Source organism: Dothidotthia symphoricarpi, assembly GCF_010015815.1.
Source record: "Dothidotthia symphoricarpi CBS 119687 unplaced genomic scaffold P153scaffold_2, whole genome shotgun sequence".
NCBI classification, from domain to species: domain Eukaryota; kingdom Fungi; phylum Ascomycota; class Dothideomycetes; order Pleosporales; family Dothidotthiaceae; genus Dothidotthia; species Dothidotthia symphoricarpi.
Window position 1 is genome coordinate 943,444 of NW_022985009.1, and position 17,909 is coordinate 961,352.

General features: G+C 57.8%; 7 protein-coding genes across 7 annotated transcripts; 3 read left to right on the forward strand and 4 right to left on the reverse strand.

Moving 5' to 3' along the window:
* Positions 1 to 159: 159 nt before the first annotated feature.
* P153DRAFT_330716 (uncharacterized protein) lies at positions 160 to 1,753 on the forward strand (the record flags this gene model as incomplete). Its single annotated transcript, XM_033665437.1, has 2 exons — positions 160 to 252; positions 310 to 1,753. The coding sequence occupies exons 1-2, from the start codon at positions 212 to 214 to the stop codon at positions 1,751 to 1,753; spliced, it is 1,485 nt and encodes a 494-aa protein (XP_033528379.1). The 5' UTR covers positions 160 to 211.
* Positions 1,754 to 1,806: 53 nt separating this feature from the next.
* Positions 1,807 to 4,569, reverse strand: P153DRAFT_363018 (uncharacterized protein). Its single transcript, XM_033667275.1, has 3 exons — positions 3,332 to 4,569; positions 3,191 to 3,274; positions 1,807 to 3,143 (listed from the first exon to the last, which is right to left on the reverse strand). The coding sequence occupies exons 1-3, from the start codon at positions 4,536 to 4,538 to the stop codon at positions 2,041 to 2,043; spliced, it is 2,394 nt and encodes a 797-aa protein (XP_033528380.1). The 5' UTR covers positions 4,539 to 4,569; the 3' UTR covers positions 1,807 to 2,040.
* A 778-nt stretch (positions 4,570 to 5,347) lies between these two features.
* On the reverse strand, positions 5,348 to 7,999 carry P153DRAFT_102895 (DEAD-domain-containing protein). Its single transcript, XM_033661868.1, has 3 exons — positions 7,580 to 7,999; positions 6,195 to 7,529; positions 5,348 to 6,049 (listed from the first exon to the last, which is right to left on the reverse strand). Exons 1-3 carry the CDS (start codon positions 7,783 to 7,785, stop codon positions 5,542 to 5,544), a joined length of 2,049 nt encoding a protein of 682 aa, XP_033528381.1. The 5' UTR covers positions 7,786 to 7,999; the 3' UTR covers positions 5,348 to 5,541.
* Positions 8,000 to 8,812: 813 nt separating this feature from the next.
* On the reverse strand, positions 8,813 to 10,217 carry P153DRAFT_363020 (peptidyl-prolyl cis-trans isomerase B). The gene is made up of 5 exons (XM_033667276.1): positions 9,924 to 10,217; positions 9,779 to 9,873; positions 9,643 to 9,725; positions 9,483 to 9,584; positions 8,813 to 9,428 (listed from the first exon to the last, which is right to left on the reverse strand). Exons 1-5 carry the CDS (start codon positions 10,032 to 10,034, stop codon positions 9,193 to 9,195), a joined length of 627 nt encoding a protein of 208 aa, XP_033528382.1. The 5' UTR covers positions 10,035 to 10,217; the 3' UTR covers positions 8,813 to 9,192.
* Positions 10,218 to 10,291: 74 nt separating this feature from the next.
* On the forward strand, positions 10,292 to 10,834 carry P153DRAFT_372512 (30S ribosomal protein S13; the record flags this gene model as incomplete). Its single annotated transcript, XM_033669401.1, has 4 exons — positions 10,292 to 10,294; positions 10,343 to 10,387; positions 10,456 to 10,722; positions 10,772 to 10,834. The coding sequence occupies 4 exons, from the start codon at positions 10,292 to 10,294 to the stop codon at positions 10,832 to 10,834; spliced, it is 378 nt and encodes a 125-aa protein (XP_033528383.1).
* Positions 10,835 to 11,562: 728 nt separating this feature from the next.
* On the reverse strand, positions 11,563 to 12,467 carry P153DRAFT_381169 (uncharacterized protein; the record flags this gene model as incomplete). The annotated part of the gene is made up of 2 exons (XM_033670019.1): positions 11,563 to 11,882; positions 12,284 to 12,467. The coding sequence occupies 2 exons, from the start codon at positions 12,465 to 12,467 to the stop codon at positions 11,563 to 11,565; spliced, it is 504 nt and encodes a 167-aa protein (XP_033528384.1).
* Positions 12,468 to 12,729: 262 nt separating this feature from the next.
* Positions 12,730 to 17,029, forward strand: P153DRAFT_281497 (RhoGAP-domain-containing protein; the record flags this gene model as incomplete). The annotated part of the gene is made up of 2 exons (XM_033663147.1): positions 12,730 to 16,192; positions 16,242 to 17,029. 2 exons carry the CDS (start codon positions 12,730 to 12,732, stop codon positions 17,027 to 17,029), a joined length of 4,251 nt encoding a protein of 1,416 aa, XP_033528385.1.
* Positions 17,030 to 17,909: the final 880 nt, after the last annotated feature.

Consider the following 17,909-nt stretch of genomic DNA (forward strand, 5'->3'; position numbering starts at 1 on the left):
GAAAGAAATACTATATTTAAGAATCGTAAATCTGGAAGAATGACAGAACTGTGTGCAATGGTCAGTCGAGTACTTAAACTGCCTATCTGGGACTAGTGTAAACCCAACGCGCGACGCGTCCCGCAGCTTTTCGAGCTCCGACAAATTCACATTCACAAGCCGACATCCAAACCTCACATTCTAGTCTCTGTTCTGCCACACACAACACACCATGGCCACTTCAGACGGCAACATGCTGAAAGGCGCGCCATTGTAAGTCCTGCACCTGTCCCTGCATCCTAAGTCAAGTCCAGCCTCTAACTACCACAGCGGGGACGCAGCAACCCCTCTGGTTCGAAATGCCTCGGTATACAACCCCCTCCACACATTCGAGCTGCCCAAGGGCACAGAGAAGAACTACGCCCACCAATTCGCCGACATGTACTTCCTCCGACTGTCCCTTCTGAAGAAAGCGGTCAAGCAAAAAGCGCACGAAGCATGGGACGACTTTGAACTCGGCGGCGAGAAGGCATCCTTTGTGGAGCGTGTGCTCGATGTACGACAGGGCCAGCTATGCTGGGTGGTGGGCACAGTGTACATGGAGATGGCGCTGAAGCCAAACGTGCTGGACGACATATCGAAAGAGCACTGGATCGTAGCACCGCCGCCGCGGGAAACATACGTCTCGACTTCGGGCCAGGATGAGATGATGCTGGAGGACGAGTCTGGTCGTCTGCGCGTCACGGGAGAGAGTCTCAGCTCGCACTACGTGACGGGCTGTGTACTTGCTGCTCTCGGGACTGAACAGGCAGACGGCTCCTTCCAGGTCATCGCAACGCAATACGCAGACCTGCCCCGCCAACCCGCCCGCTGGGAACGCGACGACGCAGAGCAGAAGACCAAACCCGCCCGCCAACGAGCAGGCAAAATCGCAATCGTATCCGGGCTAGAAATCACCGGCACAGACGACGACGACCTCGCCCTGGACCTGCTCGTCGAGTACCTAACCGGCGAAGCCACGGGCCCCCCCTCCCAAACATCCTCCTCGCAAATAACCCGCCTCATCATCGCAGGCGACTCGCTCTCACACTCCTCACCCATCCTATCCCGCGAAGCATACGCCGCCAAAAAAGGGAAAAAACACTACGGCTACGACGCCTCATCCTACAACGCCTCCCCCGCCGCGCGCCTCGACACCCTCCTCTCCACCCTCCTCCCCACACTCCCCATCACCCTCCTCCCCGGCGCCTCAGACCCCGCCAACGTCGCCCTCCCCCAGCAACCCCTCCACCCCGCCCTCTTCCCAACAGCACGCCTCTACACCTCCGCCCCCAACTCCTCCACCCCCTCCTCACCCCCCACCCTGCACACAGCAACAAACCCCTGGTCCGCGGACATCGACGGCCACCGCCTCCTCGGCACCTCAGGCCAACCCATAGCCGACCTCCTAAAATACGTCGACGACGACATCTCCCCCCTCGACGCCATGGAAATGACGCTCCGCTGGCGTTGCATCGCGCCTACCGCCCCGGATACCCTCGCTTGCTACCCCTTCCAGGACGATGATCCGCTGCTGGTGCGCGAGTGTCCGCATGTATATTTTGCGGGGGGGCAGGCGGCGTTTGGGACGAGGGTTATTAGGGGGGGGGAGGGGCAGAGTGTCGTGTTGGTTTGTGTGCCAAGGTTTAGGGAGGGGGGGCAGGTTGTTGTTGTGGATTTGGAGAGTGGGGAGGTTGGGGTGGTGGAGGTGGGGGTTTTGCGGCCGGGGGAGTGATGGGATATAGCTGTGTGTGTGTGTGTGTGTGTGTGTGTATGTTTGAATGGGGAGGTAGACAAAAGGATGATGAATATTCTGGTCTGGATGTGTGGAATAAATGGCATCAACTACCACGAAATAAAAGATCCAGCTCACACACAGAACAGAAGAAGAAAGTAGCCCATATTTCGGTATCAGCGAAACCCACATCCCTAACGCCCATGCTAAACAGCAGCCCATCCGTAATCATACATACCCCCTATCTCAACCCTCCTCAAAAGAAAGAAAGAAACCGAGAGAGAGAATCAGTGCATACCCACCAACGGCGGCAAAACATGCGGATCAAACCCCCTCTCCCTATCACGCTCATACTCCTCATCCTCACTCTCACTGCCCTCATCCCTCCGCTCAAGCTCATCCCCCTCCCCATCCAGCATATCCTCATCGCCATCCACATCTCCATCAGCATCTCCATCCCCATCCTCATCCTCATCATCGCCATCCATAAGTATCCCGGCCTCCCCGCCCGCAACCCGCACGCCATTCCGATCCACAGCAAACACCGCCTTAGCCCTGCGCCTCTCGACACGACGCCCATTCTCCCAGCGATCGAGGCGGCGCAACGCGCGCCCCAACATCTTAGCGCGGAAATAGCTCTCCTCGCCCTGATCGTTGACCTCGCCTGCGAAGTCTAATGGGACGAGACCAGCGGGCATAGGCGGGGAGGACGTGGATCCCGCGTCTGGGTCAGCGAAGGACGAGGACCCCTGCTGCAGGTTGTCGAATTTCGCTGCTTCTTCATCCGTATCATAGCCGTCTGCCATGCCCTTGCAGCGGATCCAGGCGCGCATGAAGGCGTTTGTTTTGCGGCGGCGCTTGGCGGCGGCGTGGTATTCGGTGCGGATGCCGCGGTCGAGGATGACGTCTACGCGGCGGCGGCGGTACTGCTCTACGGCGAGCTGGTGTTGGGTTAGTGGCCGCGTGCGCTTGTGGCTGGGGTCCGAGCCGTTGAGCGGGAGGTAGAAGCCGTGGGGGCCGGTGAAGGTTGGGGCGCTGACCGAGGGGCCTGGGCCGGGGCCGGGGCCGGGGGATTGGCCGTCTTGCGAGTTGTTGGCGTCGAGGCGCGCTTTGAAGCTGCGGGCGCCTGTGTTGGGGGCGCGCGTACGTGTCCAGTTGCCGCGGCTGGGTGCTTTGGATGCGGGGGTGGACACGGGGGCGTCGTCGTTGAGGAGCGTGTTTATGCGCATGTTGGGTGTGGCGGTGGCGGTGGAGGTGGAGGTGGCTGGCATCTTTTTGCTCATGTTGTAGACGCTGCCTGCGGGGGATGCGGAGCGGGTGCGGTCCGTGTCGGAGGGGAAGTCGCGTTCTATGATTGATTTTGCTAGCTTGCCGCGGCCGCGCGAGGAGCCTGGGTTGATCAGTCTTGTGCTTCTTTGATGTTGGGTGTGTTCTCACCATGCGATGGCGACTGTCTGTCTCGGGCGGGCGTAGAGGCGCCGTCGTCGGTCAGGACGGAGAAGACGGGGTTCTGGTTGAAAGCTGGAGCGGTGTTAGCGTCCACATACGACCCTCCAACGACAGGAACAATGCACCCACCTTTCTTGTTCGTGCGCTTGGGCCCAGTCACGACGGGCGCCATGTCGCTCGCCAGGATGGCAATGCGCTCCTTGCGCTTGATCTCGCCAAAGACCTTCTCGTCGGGCGTGTCGACGTTCTCGAGCGTCTCCATCTCGGGCGTCAGGATGGCGAAGGGCGGGCACTTGATGGGCGTCTCGGCCGTCGCCGGGTCGTCTGCAGGCCCGACCTGCCCCGGGCCGAAGGGGTTGCGCTCTGCCGCGCCGTTGGAGAAGTCGCTCTCGAGGTACCACCACATCAGCCACAGAAAGGCCGTGGCGCGGCTCTTGCTGCTCAGATTCGAGCGCATGACGAGGTCGAAGAAGTCACGTGGCGGGAAGAAGTGCAGCTCCGAGATCTTGGGGGCGTACTGCGACAGGACGAAGATGAGGTTGACGGGGTTGGTGCGCGGGATGCTCGCGGCCATGATCTCCTCGACGGTGCTGGGCTGCTCCGTGTCCTCGGTGGCACCTTTCAAAATCGACTTCAAGCGCGGGGCGTCCTGCAGCTGCTTGTAGGCGTTGGGGTCCTGGTGGGCCTGCAGCGAGGGGATCGAGTGGTAGGTGCGCAGCTGGGCGCGCATCTCGGGGAAGAAGTTGAGCGTCGTGTTCATGCGGCCGACGTTGACCAGCAGGCACACCATGGCCATGTTGATGGCCGCCGGGCGCTCCGTCAGCAGCTTGTCCTTGAGGATCTTGCTGCACTTGCTGCTCTTGGCCATGGCGTCGAGGTAGATGTCGGCGAACGTGTGGCCCGGCGTCGCGTCCGACTGCTTGGTGAAGACGCGCCGGTCGTCCTCGAAGACGAGCTTGAGGAAGTCGTACTGGATGTCGCGCCGCCACAGCGGGATCCCGTCGTCCTTTTTGAGGTGCTTGATTTTGTTGCCGCTGTACACGGATGACACGCTGCCGTTGGCGTTGCGCCGGGTGGTCGTCGTCGTCGCCGTGTAGTAGGGCCTAGCTTCGCCGTCGCCGCCGTCGCCGCCGGCCTTGGAGGTAGTCTCGCTCTCTGGCGACGCCTTGGCCTCGTCCAGGGCCGGTGACGCCTTGCGCTCGTCGGCGGCGGGTGAGGCTCTCTGCTCGTCCATGGGCGGCCGCTCGTCCACGGCAGGCTCGGCAGCCAGAATGTGTCGCAGGCTGTTGCGCGAGTCGGGCTCGTCGGCGCGCGGCATTGGGGTGGGCGTGTCCATGGCTGTCGCGTCGGCCGTCATGGAACCATGGTTGTTGCGTGATGCTGTGAGCGCTTGGGCAGGCGCACCCGAGGGCAAGCTTCCACGCTAACCGCCTCTTGCATAAGCAGCGCCTTGGAATTATACCGTCGCCCACCGAACCCGCAGGGAACCATGGCAAGGCTGTCATTATATCATATTCAGCGACATCACCGAGTAATATAACAAAGACTGATCGAATCACATGCATTCGTCATCCATCTAACTAATCTGCTCGAAACTATGCTTTTATGTGATTCCCCTGCCCAAGTCATGAGAGCTTCCGACAATGTCTACATGCAAAGACTACCATTCATGGCCACCACAAAACCGGGGTATTTCCTTCGCCCAGACCTCATTCATAAACAAGGCCGTTAGAAAAAGGACAAACACGTCTCGTGAACGCCACCCATGTGCGAGCCTTGACCAGCTTCCGTCAAGCCGGCATTCCTCGCCGACATTCCTCGCCATCCAAGAGCTGGAAGCGAAAGGGGGGGTATGACCAGGGTAAAGGAATCGCTTTTTCATCTAACGTGATAATGGGAAAATGACGAGAAGAAAAAAAGAGGCCGTCGGCATCGAAGACGCGGAAAACGATATCTAAAACTCCCCAAGCAGCCTGCTGTGCGCGCAGAGCGAAGACGTAAATGTTCATCATGCATTGCCTTCGTGAAAAAGGCGTGTGGTCCTGCCGCCATGCACGAGCTCGACTCGCATGTGTCGAAATGGGTATCCTAGGTGCAGCAGAGCTCGAAGATGGGCAGATCCGCAAAGAAACAATCGCTGTCTATATGCTGATTGGGGTATGAGATTCCGGGTTTCCGTTTCATTCCGCAGTAACCGGGAAAGAGTCGCAGAAAACATTCGATCGATAAAGGAAATGGGAAGCAAAGCCGCCTAGTGAAGCGACACGACGTTCCAGGGTATGGCAAAGAAAGTAATTAGGTCCTGGGTGGGCGGCGTCGTGGAGCACGGATGGACGCGTCTACCACCAAGAGCTGCCACCAGGGCCAGACGGGTTGCCGTAGCCACCACCACCGTATCCACCACCGCCGCCTCCGTAGGCAGGAGCGGGGGCAGTGTATCCGCCAGCGGGAGCACCGCCGCCGTAGCCACCTCCGTAGCCGCCCTGGGGAGCTCCACCGAAGCCTCCACCAAAGCCGCCGCCGCCGCCACCACCCATGCGACGGACATCGCGAGTCGCAGCACCACCGCGACCACGGCCTCCGCCGCGACCGCCACGGCCACCACCACCGCCGAAGCCGGAGCCCTCGCGAGCAATGCTCTCAAGGAACGAGGGAACTTCCTGGTTGGCTTCCTTGAGCAAGTCGAGGAGATCGCGAACAACACCACGGTTGCCACGGTTGAAGAAGGCAGTGGCGATACCTGTGTTTCCAGCACGACCGGTACGACCGATTCGGTGGACGTAGTCGTCAATGTCGGTGGGAAGATCGTAGTTGACCACGTGAGTCACATTAGGTATGTCAAGCCCACTACGGTAACAGTTAGCAGACTGAGTAATGAAGAGGTGTGAAGTGTTGATCGAAAGGTAGAAAACAAAAAGGAAGTCCAAAAACCCAGAAGCGTGGAGAATACACAAGGGTTGGAAGCAACGAAAAGGATGGGGAAACCACTTACCGGGCGGCTACAGCAGTAGCGACAAGGATTGGGCATCGACCGGTACGGAACATCTCCAACGCCTTCTCACGCTCACGCTGAGTGCGGTCGCCGTGGATGGACGTGGCGGGGAAACCCTGGTTGATGAGGAAGTCGGAGAGCGAGTCGGCCATGCGCTTTGTCTCGACGAAAATAAGAGACAGACCAGCGCCATGTGTGTGCAGAATATCGAGAAGGACAGAACGCTTGTCGGCGTCCTCGACGTACTCGATCTTCTGGGTGATGTTCTCCGAAGTGGAACCGACACGACCGACAGAAAGGAAGATGTACTCCTTCAAGAAGTCGCGGGCGAGCATCTGGATGTCGCGGGGGAAGGTGGCCGAAAACATGAGTGTCTGGCGACCAGCGGTGGGGGGCATGTCCTCGCCCTCGACAATGCGGCGAATCTGAGGCTCGAAACCCATGTCCAACATACGATCAGCCTCGTCGAGGACAAGGTACTTGATGTTCTGGAGAGAGATGCGGCCACGCTCGATCAAGTCGACCAGGCGACCGGGGGTAGCGACGAGCAGATCACAGCCACGCTCCATCTGGCGGAGCTGGGAGCCAATGTCGGCACCACCGTACACAACACAGGGCTTGACCCAAGAGCGGTAGGCGAACTTGCGGGCCTCCTCGTAGATCTGGGACACCAACTCACGGGTGGGCGCCAAGACGAGCGAAGTGGGGTAGGCTTTCCGCTGACGTTGGAAGCCTCCTTGTGCGGCGGGGGCAGCCACGGGGCCGGTCTGGAAGGCCTGGGCGAGGATGGGGAAGAGGAAACCACCAGTCTTGCCGGAACCTGTCTGGGCACAAGCCATCAAGTCACGACCGCCCATAACGATGGGGATGGAGTACTTCTGGACGGGGGTGGGGACCTTGTAGCCAGAGAGCTCGATGTTGCTCAACAGGTGGTCGTCAAGCGGGGGGTTTGTGAATCGCGTGACGGGCTCAGGCACGCCTTGGCCAGACGCCTCGACGGGGATGTCGTCGTACTTCTCGAAGTTGATACCAGTTTGCTGCTTGGAGGGGTCGTTGGGGACACCAAAGAGCTCGCGCTCGACGCGGGGGTTGGAGGGCCCTGGGACGTGCTTGCCGTCCTTCCACCCGCCATCACCGCCGCCGCGGGGAGCACCTCCACCGCCGCCGCCTGGCTTGCCGTATGCACCGGAGTCGAATCGGCCCGGGGGAGCAGCGCCCCATCCGCCACCGCCGTTCTGGGGACCGTCGCGGCCGCGGGGAGTGAAGTTGGGGGCGTTGGCGTTGGCCCAGTTGCCGCCGCCGTCGTTCATAGGAGGAGGGCCGCCGAAGCCGCGACTGTCAGGTGTTAGAAACTGCCCCTCGCGTTCGTGTGGTGGTGCACTTACCCTGCCTGTGCGGGACCGGGGCCCCAGGCACCTCCGCCGTTGGCCATCATGGGAGGGGGTCCGTCCATAGGGGGCGGGCCTCCACCCTGGCGGGGAGCACCGCGCATGTGGGGTGGGATGTAGGCCGAGCGCTCGCCGTTGAAGCCGTTGGGGGCGTGCTGCGAGTCGTTCAGGTTGAGAGCGCCCATGTTGAGTTGTTCAGCCATGATGAAGGAATCGGGCTGTCTAGTCGCGGGGGAAAAGGTGTGTGGAGTCGTCGATAGAGGCGAGGAGTACCAAGTCTATCACTGTTCGGCTGGCTCAGCAGTGAGCGTCAGACGAGAAATGGCAGGTCGGAAAGTGGAAAATCGAATCTGGCAGGCAGCGCGCCTGGGAAACTCGTCGTAAGGGAAAGGAGCTAGCGCCTCTTTCCTGGAAAACGAGAAGAAAATGAGCGTGAAGACCAAAAGGAGAGGACTTCACAAAGACTGTGCTGGTAGAATCGTGCAAATACACACTAGGGTTCGAGTTTGTGGGTTTGTTGACGGAGGGAGGGACTGCTCTTTAAAATTTGAGACTGCAACAGAAGTCGCTTACACTAAAGGGGCTTGGCGCCCTCGCCTCTCTTACTGTGAGGGTGGCGAGCCGGTCGGTGGAAATGGGCGGTGAACGTCACAGCAGCTGCTGCAGCTGAGGGCTCTGCGTGTAACGAGCCCGTCATTGTGGTTCTTCTGCTCTGCTTGCCTTGGCTTGCCCCCGATGATATCGTGTTTGCCGGATCGTTCCGCCGGCAGGGCAAGAGATCACATGTTGGAGTTTTGTTTCTCCTATCCATAGCCATTTGTAACCTCACTGATACAAGCAGTCTGTCTCTCTGAGAGTTGGCAGATAAGACGTTTTTGTAAGCGAGGCGATTGACTTCTTCAAGAGCATTGGCACGCATAGCACGCTATCGCTATACCCTGTCGAATCATCAGCCACGCGTCACCTGTTGACTCCTTCAGGACACTCAAGGAGTAGCCATACATATCGATCAAAGCAGCGTTGGCGAATATGTTGATGTAAGTACTTCCAAAGTAGTCGACCTAAGTATGACCAATAATGCAAAGCAACCGTCACAAATAGGCAGCTTGGACAGATACCAGAAAAGATTGAAAGCATAAAGTTTGACTCCAACAACATCTGTAGTGGTCAGGCTGTTGCAAAGAAATCATCACAAAACACAGCTTGGACAAACATCAAGAATCAGAGCACAAACTTTCACTCCAACAACCACTGTAGTTGTCAAGCTATTGCATAACATCATCCTATCATAAGCTTACGCCATACTTTTGCTCTTAAACCCATCCAAACCATTTGCCTTTCCTCCACGCGAACGAAGGAAGAAAAAGCACACAGCAACGATAGCTACAATAAAGAACATCTTCTGTCCCAACGACAGGCCCAAATCAACAGCACCAGAGGTCTGAATGGTCGAGTTGCCCTTGGACAGGCTTCCCGACTCGACAGCATCAACCGCAGTGGAAGTAACGTCGAGATTGTCTCCTGCAACGGCAGGCTCGGCTGAACCGTATAAATCTTGAAAAATGAAACAATCAGCAGCTCTCTAGCATCTGGGCAGCCACATCACTGGCCTAGAGTTCCGCGTGAATACCTTCCTCTGGCACCTCGAGCTCGCCGCTCTTGGCGATCTTGACGGCCTTGGTAGGCTTGTCGCCTGCGCTCTTGGGCACGTTCTCGATCTTGTCCACAATCTCGTAGCCCTCAAGCACCTCGCCGAAGACGACGTGGCGGCCATCGAGCCAGCTGGTGACGACGGTGGTGATGAAGAACTGCGAGCCGTTTGTGTCTTTTCCGGAGTTCGCCATGCCTGTGTCTGTTAGTACATCTCATCGTTGATCATAGGCGGTAATTCATAACATACTGAGAAGACCCTTGCGAGTGTGCTTGAGCTTGAAGTTCTCATCAGGGAACTTGTTGCCATAGATAGACTTGCCGCCCGTGCCATCGCCTTTTGTGAAGTCACCTTGAGTAAATTCATCAGTGAACGTCCGAGATAGTATTTATACCGGAGTCTTGCTCACCACCCTGAATCATGAACTGCTTGATAACGCGGTGGAACGCAGATCCCTCGTAGCCGAAGCCCTTCTCGCCGGTAGCCAAAGCACTGCATCCCAGTAAGCACATGAACATTGCTATACGTAGAGTGTAGTAATGTACCGGAAGTTCTCAGCGGTCTTGGGGACAGTCTTGCCATACAGGCCGATGACGATGCGGCCGAGCTCCTCATCGCCGTGGGTGATGTCAAAGTAGACCTGTAAACCCAGTCAGCGACGCAATTGTTAAACACAGACATACTACACACCTTGTGGGTGATCTTAGGGCCCTTGGCCGCCTCAGAGGCCTGCGCAAAGAAGACAAAAGTGACCGAGAGGATCAGCAGGACCGAGACGAGGAATCTCTGAAAGGAAGCCATGATGCCGGGTCGTAGTTCCTCGGATCAATTGGGGGTGTAGGTGGGCGTTTTATAAAGAGACAGTTGAGCCCCTGGGAGAGTGAAGTGGAGAGGTCGAGGGCGATCTGAGACGTGGAGCTTGGCGTCTCTTGCTCCGGTCGCACCTTCCCTGGCTCGACGCTAGTGCGATGGTTTCTGGCCGTGTCAGACCGTTTGACGTTACAGACGCACTTCCGACACGACGAGGATAGAATAGCTGCCCTGAAGAAACCAGCACCATGGTGCGTTATGCAATTGAAGAAGCATAGGCTCGCGCTGACGCTCGCTAGGTGTTCCTGAACGGTTTCAACTTCACCGAGGCGACGCTCGTAAAAGTAGCAGCACCCACGCCCGCCTAATCCCGCGTCGCAAGTTGAAAGTCGCAAGTCTAACGCCTGCACAGCGCTCGCTCGAGAGTTTCTTCGGCATCGGCCCCAAGGTCTCGCAGGGCATCATGGCAAAGTTCCACATCTACCCGTGGGCCAAGGTCGGCAGCCTCAAGAACTCGACCGTCATGGACCTCACGGCGGAGCTGTCAAATATGAAGATTGAAAACGATATGCGCAGGGAGGTGCAGGACAACATAAAACGGTTGAAGGATATGGGCGCGTATAGAGGACGACGGCATGCTATGGGGCTGCCTGTGCGTGGCCAGCGGACAAGAACACAGGTGCGTCGAGTGAGGGGGATGGGATGCGGGGCGATGCTGACGGGTGCAGATTACAACCGCGCGAAGGCTGAACAAGCTGGAACGGGGTGGGAGTGGGAGGGTGCAGGTGTAGGGTGGAGCAATGTGTATATTTGTATTATACTGGACAGCAACGAAGCATGGAACGGCGTCAACGACATGCATTTGGGGAAATGGTTCGGCTGCTTGATATCCACCTGCCTTTTGCAAGGCGTTTCTCCAAGACGAGACGAATGGTCACAGCTTAATGCTCACTTGAGGAGGCTTTCTGATATCGGTCGAATGCCGCTAACATGAACGAGCTGCACTGTCTAGCCCATCACTGTCACCAGCAGTCGTACAACATCGAGTTGCACAACGGCTCGGCTCCAGCACCGGGATTTGGCACGCAATCTCTCTGCCAGAAGTCAATTTGGTTATGCAGCAGCCGTCTATAATAAGCAGCCTGCCGGTCTGGGGAAATCTCGATCCCCGGGGCTGAGATAAGCACGAACGTTGTACATGGCGTTCATGGCTGTTGCTCATCTTGTGATGTGGAGGATCCGATACTTGCCTGCGGGCAGATTTTGTGACGAACCGTGGAGCATGGTCAAGCAGGAAGAAGAGTCGGAACAGGGTGCCCTACGAGGTCTTGGAATATGTGATGAGAGAAACTTGAAGACGGAGGTTTTGGGTGGTGTGATAGGCGAGGCTTGAGAAATCTTATGCCAATCTCCGGTGAATGCCGCATTCGTATCTACATCTGTACATGGCTGTAATTCTCCGGATGATGTTTAAACTTTGGCCATCAACATGGTGAGTTCGACATGGTGATCGAGGTGATTAGTCAGTAGGGTTGAGAATATCCGACCCTTGCGTGAGCACTAAGTGTTTATCAGAAATGAACGCTGATCCCAAACTACTTCCTGTCTGATAACGATCTTCTCCTCTGGCAGACTCGCCGTCGTACTTCATCTCCACGACGAGCTGCCGCCGTTTCACAAGGGCCCAAAAACAAGAAAGATGTTTTTCGTTCGGCGTATATCCAATCTGCCCCTGATGCAGGCTGCGGGAGTGTGGTGGTGAGGGCAGGCGCACAGACGTGCTGATCCGCGTGGCCTTGGTGGAACCTTGGAAGTAGGTCGATGTGACAGACACGGTGCCTGTACCGGAAGACGTTTATACGACATGAAGTCCTAATGGAGCACTTCCTAGTGGTCGAATCGTGTGCCGTGGATTCATAGCACTGCACCCTCAGACAAGTATGTGTGTCGATGGGAATCGGCATTTGACCAATTAGACATGACGCTGACGAGGAGAGTGACAGTCATGTGGCAAGAGGCGCATTTTTATGCAAGTAACCGACGCCAATAGCATGGGCAATAAGGCGTTGTGCGACAGAGTGGGGATCGAGTTGCAGCATGTTGGAGACGAGAGGGGGCCCGTGCTCTCGGCTCGAATGTCGACGCAGGAACAAAGTCAAAGGGCCAGCTCTCTTGCACCACGTCGCCACCGCACAGTGGATGCAAAACCCGCGTGAATTGGGCATTACCAGCTGACATACGCCCGCCCTCTCTATCTGTGGCAGTTGCTGTGTCGGGCTCTCGTGCGGCGAACAAGGCGGAACCGCAGGCCATCCAGAGGCGTTGCGAGTAGCAGGGCCCCTGCCTAGCCGGCCGCTCGTTGTTGCTGGGCGCGTACAGACGACGAATGATAGAGGCCCCTGTCATACCACTCTCTCTCGACATTGTGCGCTGCTCTGCTCTGCTCTGTCCGCTCCGCCTGATGGAGGACGCTCACGAGTCGCTGCCCGAAGTCCAGTGCTGACGAAGAGTGCCGGCGCCGAGTCCACGCTGCTTCCACGCAGAGACGAAAACACCACCGGGCTGGCCTCCCTGCGCACGAGCGATCGCGCGCACCATTATGAGAGACGAAACGGCCGCCGTTATGCTTCAAGAAAACACCGCCCACGCCCACGCCCACGCTCCGTCGCTGGCAGAGAGCATCCGCATGTTGCGTGAAACCGGCGACTCTCGAGGCCGCCGCAAGGCCCCGAGCCCGCTGCACCCAGCAGCCAGCGCAACCACCTTGCCCCATCACGACGAACCACGCTCGCCGCGCGAGAAGCTGGACGCCCTGCTCGCCGAGGAGGCGAACCACCACAACGCCGCGAGCCTGCCCGCGAGCCCGCCCGCCGCCTCGCCGCCCGCCTCGCCGAAGCCTGCCATGGCGACCCGTCCGCACCGCCCTGACACGAGGCCCCAACCGCCTATACGCAATCACTCGATCGATTCAGCTGCTTCGTCTGTGTCGTCGAGTCCTTCGCAGACATATCGCCCGCCCGCCGGCCACGCCCACCGTCCGTCGCAGGACACAACGCTGGCTCACCCGCCCGACATGGCGCGCCTCCTCGCCGCGGCGGGTTCGCCCGAGGCGGCGCTGCTGGCGCTGTGGAAGGAGAAGCAGAGCACCGCGGGGCACAACGCCCAGCTGTGGCGTCTCGTCGAGAAGCAGCGCGCCATGATCATCGGCCTGCAGAAGGATCTGGAGCGCTCACTGCGGGACAAGGACCGCTACCGCCGCAAGGTCAAGGAGCTCGCCGACGACGCCCCGCCCGTGCCCGGCGCACTGCTGAGGTCCGATACGTCCGGCTCATCCCCGCGGCCCGACCACCACCAGCCGCTCGAGGAGCCCGCCAAGCCCACCGACAGGCTCTCTCCGCTGGCACGGGAGCACCCCGCCGTGCCCGACTCGCAGCTGGCAGCGTCGCCTGCGCCCTCGCCCGCGCCCTCTGCCGACGCAGAACCGGCATCGCCCCCCGACTCGGCCGTCAACTCCCCCACCGACTACTCCGTGAAGCCGCTCCTGTTCAGCGCAAAGGGCCCCAGCCTCAACGCAATCGTGCAGGAGATCAGCCAGGCAGCCCAGTCAGAGCCGCCGTCACTGCCAAGGAGGGTCGACGCCCCGCCACCAGCCGCCATCGACACACATCTGCAGCCCCCGCAGCTCTCCATCACCCACGCCACACCCATCCTCGGCGGCAATGGCTTCGAGTCGCCACCGCGGAAGCCCACACAGCCGGCACGCAAAGCCCCGCCAGCTCCCCTCAACCTGTCCAGGCCCCTCGCTACCAGCGCGCATCTCCACCAGGCCGTCCACGGCAACGGCAACGGGAACGACTCCGACTCCGACTACGATGATGTGCTGGAAGTGGACGAGATACCCATCGTGGACCGAGGCAGACGGAAGACGCGCGAGGAAGACGACCGCATTCGCGAAGCCGCCATGATGAAGAACGACGAGGCTCGCAGCAAGTCGAAGAAGTCGAGCCGGAGCAAGAGCAAGACAAAGGTCCCCGTCGAGGGAGCCGACCGGAGCGTAGCAGCCCCTGTTCCTCCAACGCCTCGCCTCTTCAACCCCCTCCAAGCGGGCCTGCCACTTTCCCCGCGCCACCCGCCTGCCGGCTCACTGAATGCGATGCTCAGTCCTGCGTTGCTCAGCCCCGGTCTGCCCTCCAGCCCCCGCCCCGGAGACAGGCCACTGGGATCCCCATTGCCACGATTTCCCAAACAGTCGTTGGCGTCACCCCCCATGTCTCCTACTGGGATGATACCAGCAGCACGATCATTGCCACTTCCAAACCCTCCACCACCGAACGCGCCTCAATCATTCCATTCACCTCCCGCGATTCAAGTCGACCACTCTGCCAAGCCACAGACGGGCCTACCTCCAGATTACGCAACCGCAACCCTTGGACAGCCAAGTCCAAGTACTACTTCGACTTCAAGCAGCCCAACTTCTCTCTCCATACCTGACGCGGAGCACGTCTACCGTGGTCTTGTTTCGGAGCAATACCCGGGGTTCCTGCTTCCACCCAATGCGCTACCCTCGATCGAGGTGAAGGTCTTTTCCTCACGTCTTCGTCCGTCCCGTATGAGTTTCATATCTCCAAGGCCGCAAGAAGAGGATCCAGTCTTCATCCTCGCAATATATGCTCGATCTGACAGCAAGCAACTGTGGCGCATGGAGAAGACCATCGCTGCCTTGCCCGCCCTAGATGCGCAGTTAAGGTTGTTGACCGACTTCAACGGGCAACTTCCCGATCGCAGTCTGTTCAGCGGGCATGCCCCAGCCAGGATTGATGCACGAGGAATTGCTCTGAACCAGTACTTTGATGCCATACTGGAAACAAACATGAACGAGAAGGCTGCTCTGATAGTCTGCGAATTCTTCTCTACGGATGTCATCGGTGCCCAGAATGGCCATAGACTGACCCCAGAGCCTACTATCACTACTTCAGCAGCCCCATTGCCCAAGGCTTCCCATCGAAAGGAGGGCTACCTGACCAAGCGTGGTAAGAACTTTGGCGGATGGAAGGCCCGCCACTTTGTATTGGACGGTCCCGAGTTTCGATATTACGAGGCGGAAGGTGGTACTCATTTAGGAACCATCAAGCTGCACAACGCTCAGATCGGCAAGCAGTCACAGCAACAATCGAACCACTCACCACAACGCCGAGACGATTCAGAAGACAACCAATACCGACATGCTTTCCTCATACTAGAACCGAAGCGGAAAGACTCGTCAAGTCTGGTGCGGCATGTGCTTTGTGCTGAAAGCGACGAAGAACGAGATGCGTGGGTCGAGGCTCTCTTACAGCATGTGGATTTGCATGAAGAGACTTCTCCTATGGAGGGACAACCTTCGCCCATGGCACCGCTACAGAAGTCACAGCCTAGCCAAGAGTTTTCGCACTCGCAGAGAAAGGACAGCCCGGACATGCACCAGCAGGCACGACTACAGGGCATTAGTTATGATGACACTGTAGCAGCTGAAGCGCCGGTACGCGGTCCAAACCACCGAGAGGGCATGGGAGGTAAGCCTTCACGAGGGTCACCAAAACTTTCGTCCTTCTCGCAAGACAACCTTGGTCACTTCCCCGCCATATCTGGTCCGAGCAATGGCACCCCCATCCGAGACGCGGAGAATTGGGGCAACAAGGCGCCAACTGGGCCTACATCTGTCAAGGACAAGAAGCGCAGCATTTTTGGGTTCAGGGGCCGTGGTTCGAATGACCTAGCGCCCGTCCAGATAAGCAGTCCCATGCTCTCAATCTCCGAACCCCGGATGATGCATGCAAGTCGAAGTATCTTTGGCATACCGCTCCAGGAAGCTGTCGAGGTCTCCCAGGCTATCGGCGTTTCGGCCCAACTGCCGTCCGTAGTCTTCCGCTGCTTGGAATATCTAAATGCTAAGAAATGCATCAACGAGGAAGGAATCTTCAGGCTTAGTGGTTCTAACATCGTCATCAGAGGCCTGCGAGAGCGCTTCAACACTGAAGGCGATGTCAAGCTTCTGGGCGATCAGTACTATGATGTTCACGCGATAGCCTCGCTGCTCAAGTTGTATCTGCGGGAACTGCCAGCGTCGATTCTTACTCGCGATCTGCATATCGACTTCCTCAAGGTTCTTGGTAAGCTTCCTCAAATTCTTAATATGTCTATCCAACTAACGTACTTCAGATATGGATGAGCGCAGCAAGAAGATCCAGACGTTCAACGTTCTCGTGCACAAGCTGCCCGCAGCCAACTTCCAGCTACTGCGCCACCTATCATCTCTCCTCATCGAAGTCGTCGACAACTGCGAACTCAACAAGATGACTGTCAGAAACGTCGGCATAGTCTTCGCCCCGACCCTCAACATCCCAGCACCGCTCATATCCTTCTTCCTAACCGACTTCCCCGACATCTTCGGCACAGCGCTAGACGAAGCAAACTCCCCCATCCATGAGATACGCGTCAACAACTCCCTCCTAGGAGGCGACGCCATCCGCTCCCCGCGTCGACAGATGTTCTCCGACCTCCCCACACCCGCGTACAACGAAACGACCTTCCAACAGAGCTACGAACGCCCACTCCCCCAATACCAAAACAGCTCCGGCCTCTCCCACTCACCCCCACCGCAGCAACAACAACAGCAACAACTACAACCACAGCAACAGCAGCAGCAGCAACAACAGCAAACCGCCGGCTACGACGCAGGTTTCATCCCCATCCGCCCCAGCTACGAACCCCCCAGCTACGACACCTCCTTCCAAGGCGACGGCTACGGCAGCCTCAACAGCGCAGTCCAGTCCGGCACGCCCAGGGAACAGCGCCAAAGACGGCGCGAGAGCGGTATGCTCCTGATGAATATGGGCATGGCGAACGGGCAGCGCAAGGGCTCGAATGGCTCCGCCGCTAGCCAAAGGCCTAGAGATGATCTCAGGATGGATGCGAGGATGGTGAGGGAGGAGTCTGCTTTTGAGTAATTTGACGACGGCCTTGTTCTGTTTGGGTTTGTTGTGTGGTGTTTGGTTGCTTGCTAGTCACCCTGTTCCCTCTCCCCTTTACTATCACTGCTCCTTGTACACTGTGTGCGGATCTACCTTTTCTTTTCGGCTTTTTCGCACTTTTCGAGCTACTTCGCGGGTGTTGGGGCTAGCTATGTCGCTGTTTTTTTTTTCGCGCCTTCATTCGCTTCGTTTTGCTTCGTTTCGCATACCCGCCGCTTAGTGCTGGCATCTCTTCTTCTTTCTTCTTCTCCTGCTTGCTTGCTTGTTTGCTTTTCTTCGTCGTCGTCGTTGTCGTCGTCGTCGTCTGGGCTTTGGTCTTGCTTCGGTGCTGGCTCTGGGTTTTGTATCCCTTCACATTGTTGTTGCTGTTGTTAGTGTGTGCGTGGCTTCGCGCTTGTTTTACGCGGGGTTTTCGGACTCTGGATCAGAATCTGTTGGAACTTGTTGTTGGAACTTATTGTTGTATGTTGTTGAGACGAATTGCTAGCGCAGCGCGGCGTGGTGTGGTATAGCGTGGTGTTTTGCTGGTGTTGGTATATCTTAGTGTTTTTTGATAGGGAATTGAATGGGTTTGGATGTTTATCTGACTTGTTTGGTGCGGGGATGTGCTGACTGATTGACGTTCTTCGTGCATGCGTTAGAATGTGATGGATCATGGTATTGCACTTTCCTCTTTTCTTATTCTAATCTGATGCTGTGATGCCTACCCATACTGTGTAGCACATGCATGCTCTACCAAGTGTGCATGCTGCGTCGGATCTGGGCGTGTGGACTGCTTGGTTGGTTGAATTATTTTCTATTCGTCATGTGTCTGTACGTTGACGAAGATTGGGAATGGAGTTGATGGGTGATCAAT